A 20,818-nucleotide genomic window follows, 5' to 3' on the forward strand; every position below is an offset into this window, starting at 1 on the left:
CCAACGAGAAGATGTTCTCCATCTTGAAACCAACATAAAGGAGTTCTACATCTCCTCCCATACAAAGCCTCATAAGGTGCCATTCCAATACTAGCATGAAAACTGTTGTTATAAGTAAACTCGATCAACGACAACAGTTCATCCCAGCTTTCTTGACTATCCAGAACACAGGCTCGCAGCAAGTCTTCCAATGACTGTATCGTCCTCTCTGTCTGTCCATCCGTCTGAGGGTGATAGGCAGAGCTCAACCTCAACTTCGTGCCAAGCGCCTCGTGCAAGGCCTTCCAGAAATGCGAAGTAAACTTTGGATCTCTATCAGAAACAATACTCGATGGTACTCCATGAAGTTGTACAATCTCAGCGACATACACTTTAGCAAGTGCCTCCACATTGAACGTGGTCTTCACCGGTATGAAATGTGCTGACTTCGTCAGACGGTCCACAATGACCCAAATGGAATCAAATCTCTTCCTCGTAGCTGGCAAAGCTACCACGAAATCCATAGAGATACTGTCCCACTTCCACTCCGGCACATCAAGTGACTGTAACATACCCGCAGGCTTTTGATGTTCTATCTTCGCCTTCTGACATGTCAGACATGCCGCCACAAACTCTGCTACATTCTTCTTCATTCCTGGCCACCAAAAATTCAACTTTAGATCTTGATACATCTTTGTGGATCCCGGATGAATACTCAATCTACTCTTGTGACCTTCGTCAAGAATCATCCTTCTCAACTCCATGTCCAATGGCACGCAGACACGTCCTTTGCAACGCAGAATGTTGTCGGTTCCTACCTCGAAATCCGGCGCTTTTCCCAATATGATCAAGTTTCTTTTCTCGTTCAGTTCCTCATCTAACAGTTGCTTCACCATGATCTCGTTCAGAAAATCACTAGTGATCGTCACCATCCCAAAGCTCAATTTTCCAGGTGTCATTTGCATACCCAAACTGAGGTCGCGAAAAGTCTCGATAAGTTCCAATTCCTTAATCATCAGCGATGAAACATGAATTGTCTGGCGACTCAGTGCGTCTGCTACGACATTTGCTTTTCCTGGGTGGTACAGCAAAGTGAAGTCATAGTCCTTGATGAATTCCATCCAACGCCTTTGTCTCATATTCAGATCCTTCTGATCGAATAGGTACTTCAGACTCTTGTGATCACTAAAAACAGTGAAAGTGCTCCCAGAAAGATAGTGCCTCCAAATCTTGAGCGCAAATACCACAGCTGCTAACTCCAAATCATGCGTAGGATAGTTCCGTTCATGTATCTTCAACTGCCTTGAAGAATAAGCCACAGCCTTTCGGTGTTGCATCAACACACAACCCAAACCTTGGTACTAAGCATCGCAGTAAACCTCGTAGGGTTCCTTCTCTTGTGGTAATGTCAAAACTGGCGCGGTCGTCAAAAGCTCCTTCATATCTTGGAAACTCTGTTCGCAATCCTCTGTCCATGCGAAAGGTTGGTTCTTCCGGGTGAGTTTCGTCAATGGTCCTGCAATCTTAGCAAAACCTTCGATGAATCGTCGGTAATATCCAGCTAAACCGATGAAACTCCTTATATTTGTCACAGTCTTAGGACGCTCCCATGCAAGTACCGCTTCCACTTTACTAGGATCCACAGCAATGCCCTCCTTTGAGATGACATGTCCTAGAAACTTTACTTCTTCGAGCCAAAATTCACTCTTTGCCGCGTTAGCATACAATACCTTCTCCCGAAGAACTTGCAATACTTTACGTAGATGTTCCTCGTGTTCTTCACGATTCCTCGAGTAGATCAAGATGTCGTCGATGAACACCACAACGAAGCGATCCAAGAATGGATGAAAGTGCCTGGGACTATATCAATGGGAAGAGGCGGCTTGCATGGGAGAAACTCTAGGTCGAATAAACCCCTTCTTGGTTAAATCTTCGAGTTGACTCTTCAGCTCAGTCAGTTCTGCCGGTGCCATACGATACGGTGCGATTGATATAGGTCCAGTGCCTGGGACTATATCAATGGTGAACTCCATATCTCTGACTGGAGGTATTCCAGGTACGTCTTCGGGGAATACATCCTCGAAATCTTGCACAACAACAACTCCTTGTACTCCCGTTCTCCTTAGCTTCCATCACCGTTGTTGACAGAAGGGAACTCAAAGCTCCTTTCCTCAAAGAAAGCTTTGAAAAGTACGAGTTCAGAAACTCGGCGAGTCCAGCATCGGGAAAGATAACAACCTTATTGGCGCAATCAAGAAGAACATGATGATGGGACAACCAATTCATGCCTATGATCACATCCAATCCCTTGAGAGGTAAACAGATTAAGTTTGCTACAAACTTCCTATCTAGGTACATCCAAGGACATTCCAGACATGCAGTGTTAGTTACTAAGCTCTTAGATGCAGGGGTAGACACTGTCAAGTCAAACGGTAACTTCGACACTTCTAGCTTTAACCTAGTCGCACAAGCTATATCTATAAATGAATGCGTAGCACCAGAATCAAATAGCCCAATAAGGGAACCCGCAATCTCGCAGGTACTGCGGATTAAACCATCGTCTTCATCAGCTTCAGTTCCAGTAATCGAGTAGACTCTTCCACCAGCAGTAAGCCTCCTCGCCCCAGTAACATTCACAGCAGCCTCAACTTTAGGAGCCCTACACTCTACAGTAGTATGACCAGGCTTCTTGCAGTTCCGACAAATCATCTCAGAGCAGTTGTTAGCATAATGCCCATTCTTGTTGCACTTGAAGCAAGTCACACCCTCTAAACTCACTGCCAGAGGTCTCGGTGCAATAGCTTTCCCACCCGTAGGATAAAAGGACCCAGAAGTTGTCCCCCTACCCTGAGGACGAACGTACGGCTTCTTCTGAAAGTGCTTACCCTTGTCACCTCTTCCTTGGTTAGTCCTAGCCGGACCTCCACTTCCTTGGTAAGGCTTGTTCAGACCTTGGAACTTTCCCCTTGCATTATCAATAGCCTCAATCCCCTTGGTTTTCTCCACCAGCACTTGGTAGCGATTCAGCCCTAGCGGTTGCACCGCCCTCTGTAGCTCATAACTCAGCCCATCAATGAAGCGCTCACACATATAGCCTTCATCTATCTGTCCTCTGAAGTAGCGGAAATGTTTCGCCAACGCTCCAACTTAGAAGCATACTCAGCTACGGTCATGCCTCCTTGACGGAGTCTCAGAAATTGTGCTTCCTTAGCGGCTCTAGCACTCTTAGGAAAGTACTTGTCCAGGAAAGCTCCACGGAAACACTCCCAAGTGATGGCTTGATGGTCAGCTTCCATCATAGCTCTAGCCCCATGCCACCAATACTCAGCTTCACCAGTCAGCAGGTAGGTCGCATAATCCACTTTCATCTCTGCAGTGGTACGCAGAAAGGTGAAGATCTTCTCCAACTCCTGGAGCCATAAGTCAGCCTCTTCCGGATTGAAGCCCCCAGAGAACTTCGGCGGATCCTGACGCTTGAAATCGTTCAGACCCCTGGTCTGAGCAGCAGCTAGTTCACGCTCCTCACGCAGAACACGACGAGCATTTTCTTCAGCATGGTTTTGTGCAGCCACCAAAGCAGCAGTAGCAGCACGTTGAGCTTCAGCTTCCTCTCGTGCAGCAGTGTTAGTAACTTGTTGTGCCATAAGGGCAGTCAGATTAGCAATAGCTTGCTCCATCGGATTCATGCTGTCTGAACCTTGAGTCTCGTTCGGTTGTGGAAACCTCCTGTTCCTGTTTTCATGAACAGTCAAAGACCACAACATATACTCAGGTCAGAACAACACAAAGTTCTATAATAACTAACTATGTATATAGTTATGGCAGAGACTATTCGCGCCCCCTTTTTTGCTAAGTGAGCCATCCCCAAATCTGCAAAAAGACTAAAATACCCTTCAGTAATTTAAATTTAAAAAAAAAACTACCTTATCTCTACAAACCCTCCCCCCTCTTTCAACCATATACCCTCTTTCCTCTCCCACCCAATTTCAAAATTTTCAACCCTCACAAAATCAAGTCTCTCAAACCCACATTAACCCACAACCAAGTCAAGAAGAGGAAGAGAAAGGAGGACAACCAGTAAGAAGAAGAAGTTGAAGTAGAAGAGGAAGAAGGAGACCAAGTCAAGAAGGAGAAACCCACAAAATACAACAACAACCCATAACCCACAAGAAGAACAACAATGTAAGTTATTTCTTACAAGTTTTCGAGGCTTAGGTTGTATTTTGTGTCAAAATTCAGTCCCTCGATTTGATTCTGCCATGGGAGGATGTTTCGTGACTTTCCCGCACTCTAAACCGCGGACAGGTTTTATGCCTACCGCATGTTTAAGTGCGGTTCGCCTGTCAAATTTTTTTATGCCTACCGCATGTTTAAGTGCGGTTAGCCTGTAAATTTTTTTTAATTCTCTCTGAATTTTCTCTGAATGTTCTGAATGTTTATAAATTATTTTTTATGTTAGCAAACTGTTGTTTATGTTAATAAATTTTTGTATTTTTAATTTTCAGGCCTCCTAGGAAAACTGCCCGTGTTGTTGGTCCTTCTACTGAACCTACTGCTCCACGGGATCGTAGCTCCACTCATGCTTCTAACCGCAAACGGTCAGAAGAGGCTAATAGAGGAAGGGGTTGAGGAAGGGGTAGGAATGCTGAATAAGAGCCTGCTGTACAGGATCAGTAGGATGATGAGATTATGGCTGATCAGCAGGATCATGACACTGAGGCGGAGGAGACTAGTGGTGAGGAGGAGACTAGTGGTGAGGAGGAGGCTTAGGAGGATGTCGGTGCTGACCTTGAGGCGGAGTTTGAGGAGGAGTCTGGTGATGAGGACGATGAGAACAGGTTGTGGTATGAGGGAGGTCCGTTTGACCTTTGCTTGTTGACTAAGTATGGCGAACATATAGCTCGTGACATATGGAGGTCATACAAGCGGCCAAATTATGAGACTAGAGGCGTGCTCAAGACCTATAATCATGGGAGGATGTGTCATCCTGTAGTTCATCATGCTCGGTACATAAGGGGTGCGGTGCATGATGCAGGTTTGCGGTGGGTGATGAAATGCACAAGCCCGAGTGTTGACCAGAGCATTATTTCTGCTTTTGTTGAGCGATGGCATCCTGAGACTTCATCTTTCCACTTACCCTGGGGGAAAATGACGATCACACTTGAAGATGTCTCAGCATTACTCCACTTGCCTGTAGAGGGTGAGTTCTTCTCCTTTGGTAACCCGACTAGGGAAGAGGCGGCTCCTGCGGTTGCTCAGTTACTTGATGTGGACATTGAGCTTGTGATGGAGGAGTTTGATGCTTGTAGGGGTCCATCTCTTCGCTTTAGCTTTCTCCAAGCTATTGTGGAGAAACACGTAGCGGCCAACAATGAAGTTCCTGCATGCCGAGCTTACATGCTGCGGTTGATTGGCATGACCCTTTTATGTGACAAGAGCAACACATATATTGGTGTTGTGTATTTGTCTCTGTTTGAAGATGTTGAGAATGCATCAAGGTGGAACTGGGGAGCTGCCACTTTGGCTTACTTGTATGGTCAGCTCGGGGAGGCCAGCAGGAACGGTGCTAAGTCTGTTGCTGGTTATTTATCTCTTCTGCAGGTATTGTTATTTCTTTGTAATTATTGTTAAAACGTTTGTTGTCATTGTTTTTAAATAATTAGCATCATACTTTGGCATTTTCTCTTTTGCAGTCATGGGTGTTTGCCCACTTCCCCGGATCCTTGTTTGAGCGCAGGGACAACCCTGCCTACACGCCAGACAGGCCCGTTACACTAACTTGGGAGGCGCTTCGAGGGACTACTGAGGTTGCGCATAAGAGGATGAACCTGGATACGTATTCTTAATGATCCAACATAATTAATCATCACTAAGGTCAATAATATCACTACATCCTCCATTTTTTTGTTTCAGATAAGCCGCGTATTCTTCAATGCGCTCTTTGTAAGGCTCTTCCCATTTTTTTGCTTCCGGGTGACAGTTGTATGCCCACAAGTGAGCTGTGGTCGGCATTGGATGGCCTTCACGAAGAGTAACCTACAAGCAAAGAAGAGTATAAGCATAAAAGTATAAGGTTTTACATATACGTATTATGAAGGATAAAGGATAAGGATTTACCCCAACGAAATGATCTTTATTGACAAGCATAATCGGCATGAACTTGTGTTCTTCCACTAGGTCCGCCTTTCCTTTTAACGGATAAAAAGTGTTGCATCCGGTATTAGCAATAGTCAACACTATGAACTTATATGTTGTGGAAATAAGGTAGGCCATATTTGGTATCATCATCCACTTGTCTTCACCTACGGGCTTAGTATCCTTAACTGTTAGAGCTAAACGCATTTGGTTAACCTCGCTGGCTCCAAACATGTTGATGTACATATTAGCATCCGAATCAATCTCTGTCAGAAGTTCCCTACGTATAAGTGGCCAATCGTCTTCTGCAAGACCCTTCAACGATGCAACACATCTATATCCACAGTGGTCATCTCCCTTTACATTTATAAAGTCAACAACGAATGGATGAAACTCATCAGGAATTTGTTTAAGGTAGCGCCGACGTAGGTAACTACTCACAGGCTTCTTATTCTTTGTACACACCATCCGGATCAGAGGACTTTGTACCTTAGAAGCCTTATGAGGCTTTGAAGCCTTAGAAGCCTTAGAAGCCTTTTGAGACCTAACCTTTAGAGAAGGTTTCTGTAATGGTGTCGTGTTGCTATCACGCCACGAGCCCGGATACTCCTTGTCAATAGTCTCCCATCTACAAGGAATGCGCTTTGTAGAGGTCTCACCACATCCCTTGGCAAACTTCTTGGGCTTGTTAGTGGATCCCATTGGCCTACCCCTTGTTTTCTTCTTTGTTGGAGCGCACATAGAAGTCGTTTCTGGATAAGTAATCATTCTAAGGCTCTCAATGATCGACATTCTAACTCCGTGTGAAGACTCCTCGAACTTGGTTCGTAATTTGTCAAATTCAGACTCAAAACTCAAACCCAATGTTGGATCCATGTCACGGTCCGAAGAATCCCAAGTCAATTTCCTCCAATGTGGATGAATTGCAAGTAATGGGACAGATTCAAACTTCATGAGCTCACAAGCACATGGTAGTCCATGGGTTCTCCTAAGTACACACTCACAGTATATACCACCAACCCCAATCATGCCAATTTGAGTCTTCTCTTTAACAATAATGTGCAATGCGGCTCTAGATACAAACCCGCGCAAATGCTTATAGAACGGGTCATTCACAGAATGCTCTGTGACAAATATGCTGAGCTGGAAGGACTCCTTTATCTTGTCATGCTGCATGATAATAAGCTTGTTCATCGCAGTCCACGCAATGACCAAGTCACCCTTACTGTCGGACAATAGTTTCTTCAGCTTTGAGTGTGCCCCCTCAACTCTGCGCATGGTATAAACATGAAATCAAAAAAACAGAAAACATTTTGCCAAACATTTTACAGTTGAAGTCAAAAAAGTGAAGGATAGCAACAAATTACCTGTTTGTTGTCGTGCACCCCATGTGCATACAAGTATCAATCTCAAACTTCACAAACTTGCTTCTCAAAGGCAACCAGTTAGTCTCAATGTAAGTCCAGAGCTCACCGGTATTTGACATAGCACCCACAGCTTTATCATACTCAACCTCGTTGGCAGCATACATCAACCGATTCCATCTATCAGTAATGTCTTCACGCGTCTCAATGTCTTTCACAAGTTTCTTCATCTCGCCAGTTACACTCTTAAGTACATGAAACTGACATAGAAGACAGCGAGCTGCGGGAAAAACAGTTTCCAATGCTTCCATCAAAACTTGGTCTTTGTCTGTAACAAAGACCTTCGGCAGATTGTCCTCATTAATGATCAAGTCTTTTAATCTATTCACAGCCCAAACAACCTCATCATTTTGCTCATTCTCCATGTACGCAAAAGCAATTGAGTATGTCAAATTTGTCGACGTAACCCCCACCATCTCAAGTAAAGGGATCCTGTACCTATTGGTCTTGTATGTACTATCCAGAATCACAACATGAGGAAACTCATTGAACAAGTGAATGGAATCAGGGTGTGCCCAAAACAAAGATCTGACCACATCAGTACCATCCTGCACCCTAGACCAATGTGCGTATTTGTGTTCTTCCAACAACTTCATCAAGTGTTGCATCTCGGTCAACGATCCCCTCTTCAACCTGTTGTATGCTTGCTTCTCATTGTAAATCTGTTTAATTCTAGTCAAATTGGTTGGGTTGTGTTTCCTTATAGCAATCAAAATATCACTGGCCTTGACCCTTTCTTCAATCATTTCTCCCACCATCGCCTTTTCCTCTGGATTTAGACGGCCAACATATGAGTGACCTTGCAAAACCTCAGCAGTGTCATGATTATGGATCCCACTATGCACAAGCACCGTCCACATTTTATCTTTATTACTACGCCTTGCCCTTAGCCTGAATGGACAATTACACTTCTTAGTTCCAGTCTGCTTTCGCTTTAACACCGATGTGGATGGTTTATATTTGCCGCCACGCTCACATCCTAGTGTCATCACGGCCCTCCTTTTGTCAGATCCATAGTCCGACTTCTGAATAATAATAACATAGCCATGCTCTTTACCTACAGCTTTGGCCCAATTAACAAGAGCTTTGGAGGATTCAAAAGCCTACAACATTTAAAAACTCAATTAAGTATACATCGCATGACCTACACATAGTGTATAACTTGTTAAATTGAACAAAAGTTACTTGGCTAGTGGTGAAAGCTTTTGTAAGATCCACAGAAGGCACAATCTCCATATTGGGCCTATTTACTTCCTCAGGTATCATTATGCTGCAATCAACAAAATAAGCTCAATCAATCTAAAAATCTTTGCTCTGTCCGCACTTTAATATGCGGCAGCACATATTTGCCTTCCGCAGTTTAACTAGCGGACCTATTATTCCAACATATCACTTTCCGCACGTATGTTAACGGGAAAATCAATTTTATTTAGGTAGTAGCAGTACCAGACCTTAAGACGATTGAAATGATTAAGTGTTTTTCACTTCCGCTAACAAGTTAGCGGAAGGTATAAATTTAACACGTCCGCACGTATGTTAACGGGAGCGTGTAATTTGTTTCATTACCGCAGTTTTAAGGGCGGGACTAACCAGTTACGTCAGAAAGTCGCGAAATCGCGATGGAAGCTAAAAAAAGCTGAAAAAAAGCTCGGAAAAAAGTAAAAACTTACATGAGTAAGCTTCTATTCTTGACTTGAGATCACCCAAAAGAGCTTGGGAGTGGAGGAGTGGAGGATTAAGAGGAGGGTGAGGAGGAGGGTGAGGAGGAAGAAGGAGATGGTGTGTGGGAAGTATAAATTAAATATTACCTTTTTATGTTTTTTTTACTAAGGGCAATGTTGGAATTTTTAAAAAAGGAGATGGCAGACTTAGCAAAACAGAGAGGCGCAAATAGTCTCTGCCTATAGTTATATCAAATGTATAATTAACAATAACTAGCATAAGGTTATTCACTTACGAACAACCTTCAAAAATAATCTATATAAACAGTAATCAAGCACACTCTTCCTCCGATTGACACCCCATCAATCAGTCTCAGAGTTCAAACATCTTAAGCAGACACTCTACCCAAAAGCTCTGGTTTTCTAGACCAAAGCTCTGATACCACAATTGTAACGCCCCAATTTTTCAACTGAGGAGTCACATTAGTAACCTAACAAAGTCTAAGGACTATTTCGGAATCCTAAGAAAACATAATAATTTTTTTCTTCTTTTCAAAACAACTAAACACAGTTTAATACATAACATAGTCTTGATTAAACAACCCGTTCCCGACATATAATAATAGTGTCTTACAATATCATAAGCAAGTTTCCAAAATAAGTACGCACACTTAAACAGTGGCGAAAACGGGGTTTTAGTAGCAGAGTTTTCAGATAACGAAGAAGACTCAAAGCATAAACTACTAAGAGGAAACTATACAGCTTCTTCCATCCTTGCTCCGCCGGTTACTATCCCTCCTCCATCTCAGCATGGATAAGCATTGCCAGAAGGCTCTTCATCGCTTAATAGCGTTAAGCGCCCAAACAACAAATAACAAACAGAAAGGGTTAACTCCATGCAATTACCATGTATAAAGAGAAAATCATGCTATTCAAATTTAATTACCTAGCATGGTAAATAAACTAGCAACATAACTCAACTCATTTATCAACAGCTTAAACATAGATTAACTCAGATAATAATAACCTCAACAATGTATCATCAAATCAGATATCAATAAACCAATAACTAGAATCCAACAACATAGGGTCAGGTGTTAGTTTCCTATAATGCAACTATATGCTGCTACCAAAATGGATCGATCAGCAACGTCTCTCAAGACGGCACAGCCATGTGGAACGACAACCACTGAATGCCACTTAATATCGCCTCACAAGACGGGACAACCATGTGGAACGAAAACCACTGGATGCCACTTAATAACGCCACGAAGGACGGGACAGACATGTGGAACGACAACCACTGAACGCCACTTAATAACGCCACGAAGGACGGGACAAACATGTGGAACGACAACCACTGAATGCCACTTAGTTCAGCCCTATATGCCAAAATCAATCAACAATAATCACGTCTTATCCACTTGAAAGCAGTAATGACGGAAACCAGTAAACGGCCGAAGCCTCTCAGAAAACGGAGACATACGTCTCAATAAGTTTACTCGGCCGAAGCCTTCAGAAAACATTTGGCACAAGCCTTAGAAACAGTCAACATAAGCAAGCATACAACATTGCAAGCATAATAATCATAATCCAATGCCAATCAATATAAACATCTTCATCTCAAACGCAGGCAGTGCGATAAAAGCAGGCAAGACTCAAAGACACGCTAAAGCTGAGTTACCCTTACCTTCGTGAGTAGAAGTTGTGCATGGAAGTTGTGAACCTAGAACAAGGAAACACAATCATCAACACAAGCCTCACTAGAAACAACACTATCTATTAATACTAATCGAAATCGTAAAGAAAGCCTCTAAAGCTTCAGAGTTCCTATTTAGGCACAAATTGACAACGGAGACTTCGTTCGCTAAAACGAGCATAACTCGAGCTACAGAACTCGGAATGACACGAAACCGATGCCAAAGTTTCGACAATTGGAAGAGCTACGCAATGGCTCAGGTCATAGAAACCCAAAAATTATTTTTGGACACGGTACCCAAGCAAATAGGTTTCTGCCACTATGGAAAATAGGGTTTTCGAACTTTTTCTTCGATCTAAATCAATTCCTAGGTATTCTTAGGCGATATCTAGGCCAGGGAAACTCTCAGAAAAATTATTGGGTCGAAAACTGTCGTAGGGGTATTTTGGTTAATATTTTTAGCTCGAAAACTCAAAATCAGAATTTCGAAAAACAAATTAGATGGGGTCGATACTAACGACGATTATGATGACTAATCCTACTAACGCTAAGCTCAGTCGAGAGTTTTTGATTCAAAAAGCGGAACCTTTGTCAGAAATGAGTATTTTGAGCAGAATCGAAACTCGGCGGCCTTTCGGCGACATTCGGCAAAATGTAATCCGCTAAACATGCTCAGGGGCACGCAGGGAATAACTTTAGACACTAAAATCAATTTATTTGGACAGTTTTACAAAAAGCTCAAAACTTTGAGCACAGAAAGACATAGAGAAAAGCGACAGAATTTACGATCAGAGGTAAGGAAAAGCATCAGTACCTCGAGGCCTACGCGTCGCAACGAACTGTGGGACAATCAGGCAAGAATCGGCAAAAATCACTTTTCTCCTCCTTCCTCCCAGAAACCCACGGCCACAATGTGAAAATGGTGATGTTTTTTTTGTTTTTTTTTTCATTTTTCAAGCTATATATAGAAAATGGAAAACGCGGGAAAATGAATATTTCGCGATTCCGATTTTTCCTGCACATTCCTTCGTGAATTCTAAGATAGGTTATGGCGACAGAATTTCAGAACTCAAAACAGGTTTGTTGGAATTAAATCAAACGATCCAAAGTCGGTGTAAATCGATTTTACCCGACAAACTACTTTTTGCAGTTGATGTCGGATGAGAAAACTTCCTTCTGAAGAAAGGTTGGAAACATCAAGAGAAATAGGTGTACGCGTGTGGAATCTTCATTTGAAGCTCCGAAAAGAAAAAAGTCTTCATCGTCGGTTGATTTTAGGTTTCTTGAACTATCAGTGATTTAGTTTCGGCAAACCTCCGAGGATTAGAATCGGACGTTCGTACATTCCAGGGTTTCGTATCGAAACGCCTGTCATGGAAGGATTAAGAGAAGTTCTAACATTTCTCTGAATATTTTTTGAATTTGTTTTCATCGTGTCTTTAAGTGCAAATTAGTCGTTTACTAACGTTTTCTTCTTCATAATACTAGTCCACCCTTCAAGTACAAGTCAAGTTCCTCTCACGCTTACACATAATCCTATGCGTGAGTTTGAAATCAACTATTTATTTAATTTTAAAATCTTGGGTCTTACAATCGCCATGTCTCTTATCTTCCCCTCTCATAGATAACATCTCAACCATTCTCTTCTCTCATCTTCTCTTCATGTAAGACCCAGATAATTAAGCGTTTAATTAACTAGTTATTTATTGGTTTAATAGCGATAAGCGCTGTTAAACTCAAGTTGATTTGGTTATTATGCTTTGTGTGTCTATCTAATTTTTTTTAGAAAGCAAAAGTATATTGAATAAATAAGGTATAATACACAATCCTTCACAAAGGAAAGCGAAAACCTACAAAAAGAAGCACCGCCCAGCAAAAGCAACCCAGCCTAACAAAAAGCAGATGACTCAAAAAACCCAAAAGCTCCAAAGAAAAAACCATATAGACAAAATAGAAGCCTAAGTCTCTTAAAGAGACACCCAAGAGAGCCACAAACTGGCCAACCCACCAACAACCTAACCAAACAGTCCCTATACATCCTCTGCAAACCACGAAACTTTAAGAAGACCTGCGCGCTAAAATCTGGGCCGCTATTTGATATTCAACAACAACATCTGGACAGTCACATTTCAGACCCAAATGTTTGCCCAACAAAAGGGCACTCCTTGCTCTCGTCAAAACGCCATGAGGTTCTGATAACTCCGCCGGTAGCACCATCAATTGATTCTGATCTGTGGCCTTCAATTCTGCTACATCGTCTGCAAGAGCAACGTTGGAAGCCTCACTTTGCCTAACCTTCTTGCTTCCAATCTTCTCACCTTTCCTGGGTCTTCCCCTAGGCCGTGGAGTAGAAACAACACGACTTTGGGGGGAGGAGAAGGCAGAATCAACCTCCTCTCCTCTAAGAGAAAGGGGCTCATACTCCATTACCGCCCGAGCCGGAGAAGGAGAAAGCGCCAAGGCTGAGCAACTAGCAAGGGTTTGCACAGCAGAGTCTGTAGCAGAAAACGGAGAAGGCAGAAGAGACGCCACAACCTCGCCATCAAAACGCCTCTCGGCAGAATCCAGCTCCTTAACACCTTCAAGACTGCCATCAAGGGACACAATTTCAGGGAACAAGATTTCAACTGGAATCCTTGACTCTTGAAAGCAAAAACCAGGAAAGTTTGAAGACATCTCCTCCTCTTCTGCAGTGAAAACCGCACCAGGCCCTAGATGATTCCCCATCAGGGCATCCCGCCAAGGTGAAGCTGATATAATTATGACTATGTTATTATTATCTATTGTCCTAAATAAATAAATAAAAGAAAAATGGAAAGTTAATAGAACAAAAAAAAAAGAGAAGAGTCACGTGAGTGACTTAAAAAGAAGAAGAAGAAAGTAACAAAATTTAAGAAAGGAAAGTTTGTGATTTGGCGAATATATATATATGTATATTTAAGTGTTAACACTTCTACACTCGATCACTTAAACTTAAAGTGATTTTAAAGGGGTTGTCTAAATGACTCATGATAAAGTTTGGGTTAAATAACCCACCATCCAATCACATTGGAGATAAATGAGTTGGAAATAAATTAATAAATAAAATATAGAAAGTCCAACTCATTTATCTCCAATGTGATTGAATGATAAGTTATTTAACTCAAACTTTATCATGGGTCGTTTAGACAACCCCGGTTTTAAATTATATCATAGGGTTCCTCGTAATTTTTAGGATGATGATTCATCTTCCTAATATTTTTCTCTTGACTCTATGAGTTAAATCCTACACTGCTCTTTGTGAATAGTGAACCTACACCTTTAGATTTTGAATTCTATCCTTCATTATATATTCTAGAGCACCAACTTGTTACGTGCTTCAATTCTGTCCAAATTAAGTTTGACAGCACTTGCTTCTTACATTTACACGTCCCACTTGACTTTCCACCTCCATCTCTAGCTTCTTGTTTCATGCATCACCACCATTTAGTGACTAAACAATAAGTGATTGCATCTAAACAATTGTTTGGAGTGAGTTAGTTTTTAGTAAAAATTCTTAAGTCTTTGTCTTGAGTGTGAGGAAAATTCTTGAATTTTGGGAGCGGAAACTAAGATCTTGAAGCATAGCATTTACGAAAGCAATTAATTTTCTGAGATATGAAAGATCACGAGGTTCGTAACTTCTATGCACTACTACTACTTGCGAAGGTAAGGGTAACTCAGTATAGAAGTGTCATTGAGTCTTGCCTCTGTGATTTGAACTTTCTCTGTGATTTGGAGGGTGTCAAACTTAATTTGGAGGGTGTTTCTGCATTTGCATGGGTACTGTTGCGATTTGGAGGGTGTTTCTGCATTTGCATGGGTACTGTTGCGATTTGGAGGGTGTTTATGCATTTGCATGGGTACTGCTGTTGTTGAAGATTTGTGTCAATGGCTGGATAAGAGGAAGCAAACCAATGTGCAGTATGTGAGTTGTTGTCTTGTATTTCTCCAAGTGATGATGGTAGTGTTGTACCATGGTGATGATGGAAGGAGAAAGATAAAAAAAAAATGAGGAAGGGTCATTTTTGTAATTCAATTGCATCATAGTAACCGGACCATGGTGGTCCAGATTTAAAATATCCCACAGTAAGCGCAATGGTTAGCTACGTAGGCGCAATGGTCCATATCTCAACAGCATCGTCGTCCAGGGAGGTGGGCGTGGGGGGAAGAAGAGGTGGGGATGGGTGGGGAGAGGTGGGGTAAGAAAAGGGGTGGGGAGAAGGGTGTTTAAGAATATTTAGTTTATAGATAAATTATTTAAATATTAATTAATCTGAGCCGTTAAATATTAAAAGTGTTAAATCCAACGCACCTAAATCATTTGAACTATTTTGGATCTCGGTGAACCAATTTTAAAACTGACTCACTGTAGGCAAAATCAGTTTATGTCTACGCATTTCATTTCTATCACTATATCATATACGAACGAAGTATGCAATTGAAGGTATATGTAATGTATACCTACAATTTTTTAACATGTTACTAAAATCTATAGTGACAAAGTAAGATTTTTGTTAGTATATAATATATATACCCATTGTTTAAGTTTCACCACTATAAGATATGGCTATAGTAACAATCATCTATTGAGAGTATATCATACCTATAGCCATGCTTAATAATTTGTCTGTTGGTATATAATGTTTATACCCATGGTTTACATTTCGTCACTAGAAGATATAGTTATGTAACAATCATCTGTTAGTATATCATACATATAGTCACGGTTAATAATTTTTTCGTTGGTATATAATGTTTATAACCATGGTTTCAGTTTCGTCACTAGAAGATATAGCTACAGTAGCAATCATCTGTTGGTATATCATACCTATAACAACGGTTAATAATTTGCTCGTTGGTATATAATGTCTATACCCATGGCTTAAGTTTCATCACTAAAAGATATAGCTACAATAGCAATCATCTGTTGGTATATCATGTCTATAGCCACAGTTAATAATTTCCCGTTGGTATATAATGCATATACCCACGCTTTTAATTGCTGTCACTAAAAGTGTCTGTTGGTATATAGCAAATTTCTTGTAGTGCTGCCTTAATTGCTGTAACACCCCGATTTCCGGGTGCCACTTTAGTAACCAAAAATAAACTCTACGCGAAAAACAGGTAATTTTTTTCGTTTGATTCCTTTTAAATCAAGCATTAGAAAATAAAGACATAGCCCAACCACTAAACTAACCAATATACATCAAATATAAACATGTACAGCCCCAGCTGCACTTCCACGTCACGCGCACTCGCAGTGACTCCAAAATAGTGTGTCCGTAGGCAAATATATACAGTCCCAGAAGTGTGAGTAAGAAAGTTTATAATTACAACCCACTATGAGAAAGTCGGCCTCAAAATGGCCTAAGCAAAGACCCCTATGGTCCAACTGACTCACTGTGATCCCTCAGTAAGAGAACCACACAAAAGTCATGCGTCGGAAACCTACCCGGTCCCAAAAGCAAAACGAATCAGAGCTCTACACAGAATATGACGCCTGCCTAACCCTAACCTCCCAGTGCCAAGCCCACAGCGATCTGAAGTCGGCAAGTTGAAGCTCAGCTCCATACGTCGTAGAACTCCTTTCGTCAGACGTCCACGCTCGTCAGTCCGGTCCTCCATGACCCTTCCCCGGTACATCGCTCGATGACCCACAAGATCGATCACCCAAGCGGTGGGGGCATCACGATCCACAAGCTCATACCTGACCCCCCCCCCCGAGGGAGAGACCATCGAACACCGGTCAGCCGTCGACATCTGGCAGTAGGCCGACCGCCCAAACACAAACATACAAACAAAGCCAAGGCGCTAGGGTCAACTCACAGAAATAAGTAGATATACACTCAACATACTCAACATGTGATATGGGGTATAGATATATGTTGATATATACATATATATAAACAATCCTAGCATGTTATGGCTCTAACAATGCTTCAATAAACAACCGGCACACAATTCAAGTCAGAATGAATGTATGCGTGAAATGCACAATATGATCCGGATTTGTGACGTGTTCCCGTTCGCCACAAGTGAAGCATTCCTGTTCTTCACTATGGATGAACCATTCCCGTTATTCATCCTGGATGAACCATTCTCGTTATTCATCCTGGATGAACCATTCCCGTTATTCATCCTTAACACATTGGTGAACCATTCCCGTTATTCACCGCATGATGAACCATTCCCGTTATTCATCATTAACACATTGGTGAACCATTCCCGTTATTCACCAAAAGATGCACAGGTGAACCATTCCCGTTATTCACCCGATTGATGCAATAGGGTTAACCAAACATCGAATCGTCCTCACCACACAAACATTTAGCTCAAACCCAATCTCAAAACAACCCAAGAGTTAGTGTCGGTCAATACAACACAACTCGGAGTTAGTGTCGGTCAATACAACACAACTCCACCCACAAAAGTACACAAGGGTCTAGTGTCGGTCAATACAACACAGCCCAATCAACAAGAGCACTAAGTGTCGGTCAATACAACACCACTCCACCCACAAAGGTACACAAAGGTCTAGTGTCGGTCAATACAACACAGCCCAATCAACAAGAGCACTAGGTGTCGGTCAATACTACACCAGTCCACCCACAAAGGTACACAAGGGTCTAGTGTCGGTCAATACAACACAGCCCAATCAACAAGAGCACTAGGTGTCGGTCAATACAACACGGCTCCAACAACAAGATCACCCCAAGATCAAAGCCAGAGTCAGTGTCGGTCAATACAACACGACTCGGAGTTAGTGTCGGTCAATACAACACAACTCCCACCACAAAACCCACAAACAAAGCCCAGAGTCTGTGCCGGTCAATACAACACGACTCAGACAACACTCCCAAGAGTACTAGAGTACTCGGTGACTTTCAATCATCACCATAGCTCACCGTAGTGGCTTTCCCCAATTCCAAAACTCTCCAAACCCACAGCAAAGTCGACTTTTCCCCGTCTTTCGCAATCATTTTCTCCTTCAATTCTCCTATGATTATTCATTTAGTAAAAACATTTCGAATTGAATTAGTCAGGTTATGAGTTTATTTTCTCAAAGTCTAAGTCTCCCAAAATCTCAAGTTTTCGAAATTCTAATCATTCTAGGTTTACAAAGATCAACTACCCAAAATACATTTCCCGGGGAAAGTCTAAGAATTCCAACGAATCTCAACAAATGGCTAAGTCTCAAACCCCTCGTTTGAACTTGCCTAGGGTTGTTCATCCAACCCGAAACACCAAATTTAACCAGTTCAGGGGTTCCCCACTCCGAAATCGCGTCAAAACGCACAATCCATCAATATCACAACATCACAAGTTATGGAAAAGCATCATAACATCAACTCATCATCATAATCAACATCAGATAAAACATAAGTCGAATTTATCGACGCCTATCATGCAATCATAGCTAAATATAGTAAGTTGCCCTAACCTCGAGCTGATCCAGCCTCGCAATCAAAATCTCCTTCACAGGAATGCCTTGAAACTCCCAAAGTTCCTTCAACTGAACCTCGGAGAAAAACAAAGCAGAATCCAAACAAAATCGATTAGTTCGATCGCAATACAACACATAAACGATAGACAAAGCATTAAAGCTTCAGAATACGACATCCGGGTACGAAAAGACAAGTTTTCGAAAACGAAAAACTTCCCCCCTAAAGGAATAACCCACGGCCTCAAGGGAAAAAGGGCTCCGGCTCTTTTTCTTCGATCAAATCAATTCACAAGGTAGTTTTAGGGTAAAACTAAGGCAAAGAAACTGTCAGAACGATTTTCGGACAATCGGGTCGAAATACGACTATCCAGGGGCATTTTGGTCCAAAATAAAGGCTCAAAACTTCAAAGTTATCAGCTCTGAAAACAAATTTGACAGCATTGATCCTAACGACATCCGTGACAACAAATCCTAAAGGCACGAAGTCAGATTACGACTTTTCGACAATAAAGTTTCGAAATGTGCGACAAAAGGGTTTTGAAACAGTTTTTCAGATCCTTGACAACTGGATCACAATCAGCGATTACTGACGGAGGTTCTAGGCTCTTGGGAACGTAAGGAACATAACCCAAGCGAGAAATCAGAGAAATCGGACTGTTTTACAAAAAGCTCAAAACTGTGAGCACAGAAACGACTTCAGAAACGCAACAGAAACAGTAATCAGAGGTAAGAATCATGCTAGTTACCTCAATACCTAGAAGTAGGGACGAACTGCACGAAGATTGGTCAAGTTTTCGCGAAAAATCTTCTCCCCCAAGCTCTCCACAATTCTCGGCCACAATAGGAAGAAAATGAGAGATTTTTGCTTTTTCGAGCTATTTATAGGCAGGCGAAATCGCGGGAAAATGAAAATTTCGCGATTCCGATTTTTGCAGCACATTCACCGATGAATTCTAAGAGAGATTCTGGCGTCAGGATTCCAGAACTCAAAACAAATCTCTGACATTTGGGAAAAACGATATCTAAAATCCCAAAAGCGGTGTAAGTTAATCTGTCCCGAAAAACTACTTTTTGCTGTGATGCTCAAACGACAAAACTTTGTACTGGAAAAAGATTGGAAATGTCGAAAAAAATCTGGCAACGCGAACGGAAACTTCGTTAGAAGTCCCGAATAGAAAAAGTCTTCATCCATCGCTCGAATCTAGGGTTTCGAAGCAAAGAAATTAGCGTCGACGGACTTCCGAAAAGTGAATACTATCGTGCGTACAGTCCAGAGTTCCGAAATGAAACGCTGGTCGAAGGAAAAATAAAGAGAATCTTTAAATTTTCCAAGGATTCAAAATCTCACTTAAATCGTTGCTCTAAAAGCGAAATAGCCTATTCTGGACACGCTCGCCATAAGGCAGGTGTGCAGACGACGCGTACTAACTCCTACAGCGACTACACAACATTCCTCAAGCAATTCCTGAACTTTCTTCTTCATTGATCTTTCTCAACCAACAAACTCCTGTCACGTTTACACTGGTTCTACGCGTGAGTCGGAACTTAACTTGTTCTGAAAATCCAGGTCTTACAATTGCACTGCTTGTTTTTTAGATGAAGGTGTTTAGTTTGATTGCGAAGTTGACATATTTTACTGTGATATATACTTGCTATTGTTGACTACTCTGAGGCTTTTGCCAAATGTTTTCTGAGGCTTCGGAAAATTATACATCATTTTAATGTATAAGGATGATTTGATGGATAAAGTTATACAATACAATCAGTGTCGAATCCAAAAACTTTTGATTGTGGGGGCAATATACACTTATGACTTTGTAACATTAAAAACATAACATATCATTATTAATTTTTTTTTAAAATACATCATAATTGTTTCTACGAGCTTTTATATTTTAGAGAATATGCGTTTTTTTTTCATTCTCAGCGTTATTAAATACTTCTCTTTCTATATAAGTAACAAAATAATTATCTAATCATTTATTTCTCATATGATGTTGCATTAATTCTTAGTAATATTCTTAGAAGACCTGTTGCAATTGCTACTCCTTGTTGTATCAAAACTAACTTTATTTTGGATGGAGAAGAAATGAAGAGTCTCGACTTTGGGTTGTAAGAGAAAAAGAAAGAAAATGAAGAACTAGGCTATGATCACACACACCCATAAATTAAACAAAAAAATGGATTACACTATTGAGAATAGAAGTTAAACGTTTAATTTACACTACACTAGATATTATACCCGTGCGTTGCACGGGTTTACTTACAATATTTTTTAACATGATATAAAAATTATTATAGTTTAACTAAATTAAAATTAAAATATTTTATTATAAATATAAAAAATTGTGTTAAGACATTTCAATAAATATTATTACAATTATTTTTTATAAATAATTAATACTATTCAAATTTATTTATTAGCATAGAAATAATTTTAACAAATAGAATTTTC

The 20,818-nt window shown here is 41.2% G+C and overlaps 2 protein-coding genes across 2 annotated transcripts; one reads left to right on the forward strand and one right to left on the reverse strand.

Annotated features, from left to right (window-relative positions):
- Positions 1–4,668: 4,668 nt before the first annotated feature.
- Positions 4,669–5,825, forward strand: LOC130724987 (protein MAIN-LIKE 1-like). Its single transcript, XM_057576250.1, has 3 exons — positions 4,669–4,732; positions 4,880–5,580; positions 5,673–5,825. Exons 1-3 carry the CDS (start codon positions 4,669–4,671, stop codon positions 5,823–5,825), a joined length of 918 nt encoding a protein of 305 aa, XP_057432233.1.
- Positions 5,826–5,838: 13 nt separating this feature from the next.
- LOC130724988 (uncharacterized) lies at positions 5,839–7,143 on the reverse strand. Its single transcript, XM_057576251.1, has 2 exons — positions 6,097–7,143; positions 5,839–6,015 (listed from the first exon to the last, which is right to left on the reverse strand). The coding sequence occupies exons 1-2, from the start codon at positions 7,141–7,143 to the stop codon at positions 5,839–5,841; spliced, it is 1,224 nt and encodes a 407-aa protein (XP_057432234.1).
- Positions 7,144–20,818: the final 13,675 nt, after the last annotated feature.

Source organism: Lotus japonicus, chromosome 6, assembly GCF_012489685.1.
Source record: "Lotus japonicus ecotype B-129 chromosome 6, LjGifu_v1.2".
In the NCBI taxonomy this organism is placed as follows: domain Eukaryota; kingdom Viridiplantae; phylum Streptophyta; class Magnoliopsida; order Fabales; family Fabaceae; genus Lotus; species Lotus japonicus.

Excerpts from the sequence above, each read along its gene's own strand:
- LOC130724987 (XM_057576250.1), top strand. The coding sequence starts at position 4,669 with ATGGCTGATCAGCAGGATCATGACACTGAGGCGGAGGAGACTAGTGGT. Across the intron at positions 4,733-4,879 it reads TGGTGAGGAGGAGACTAGTG|CTCGTGACATATGGAGGTCA; the intron begins GTGAGGAGGAGG and ends GCGAACATATAG. Across the intron at positions 5,581-5,672 it reads GTTATTTATCTCTTCTGCAG|TCATGGGTGTTTGCCCACTT; the intron begins GTATTGTTATTT and ends TCTCTTTTGCAG.
- LOC130724988 (XM_057576251.1), bottom strand. The coding sequence starts at position 7,143 with ATGATTGGGGTTGGTGGTATATACTGTGAGTGTGTACTTAGGAGAACC. Across the intron at positions 6,016-6,096 it reads ATAAAGATCATTTCGTTGGG|GTTACTCTTCGTGAAGGCCA; the intron begins GTAAATCCTTAT and ends CTTTGCTTGTAG.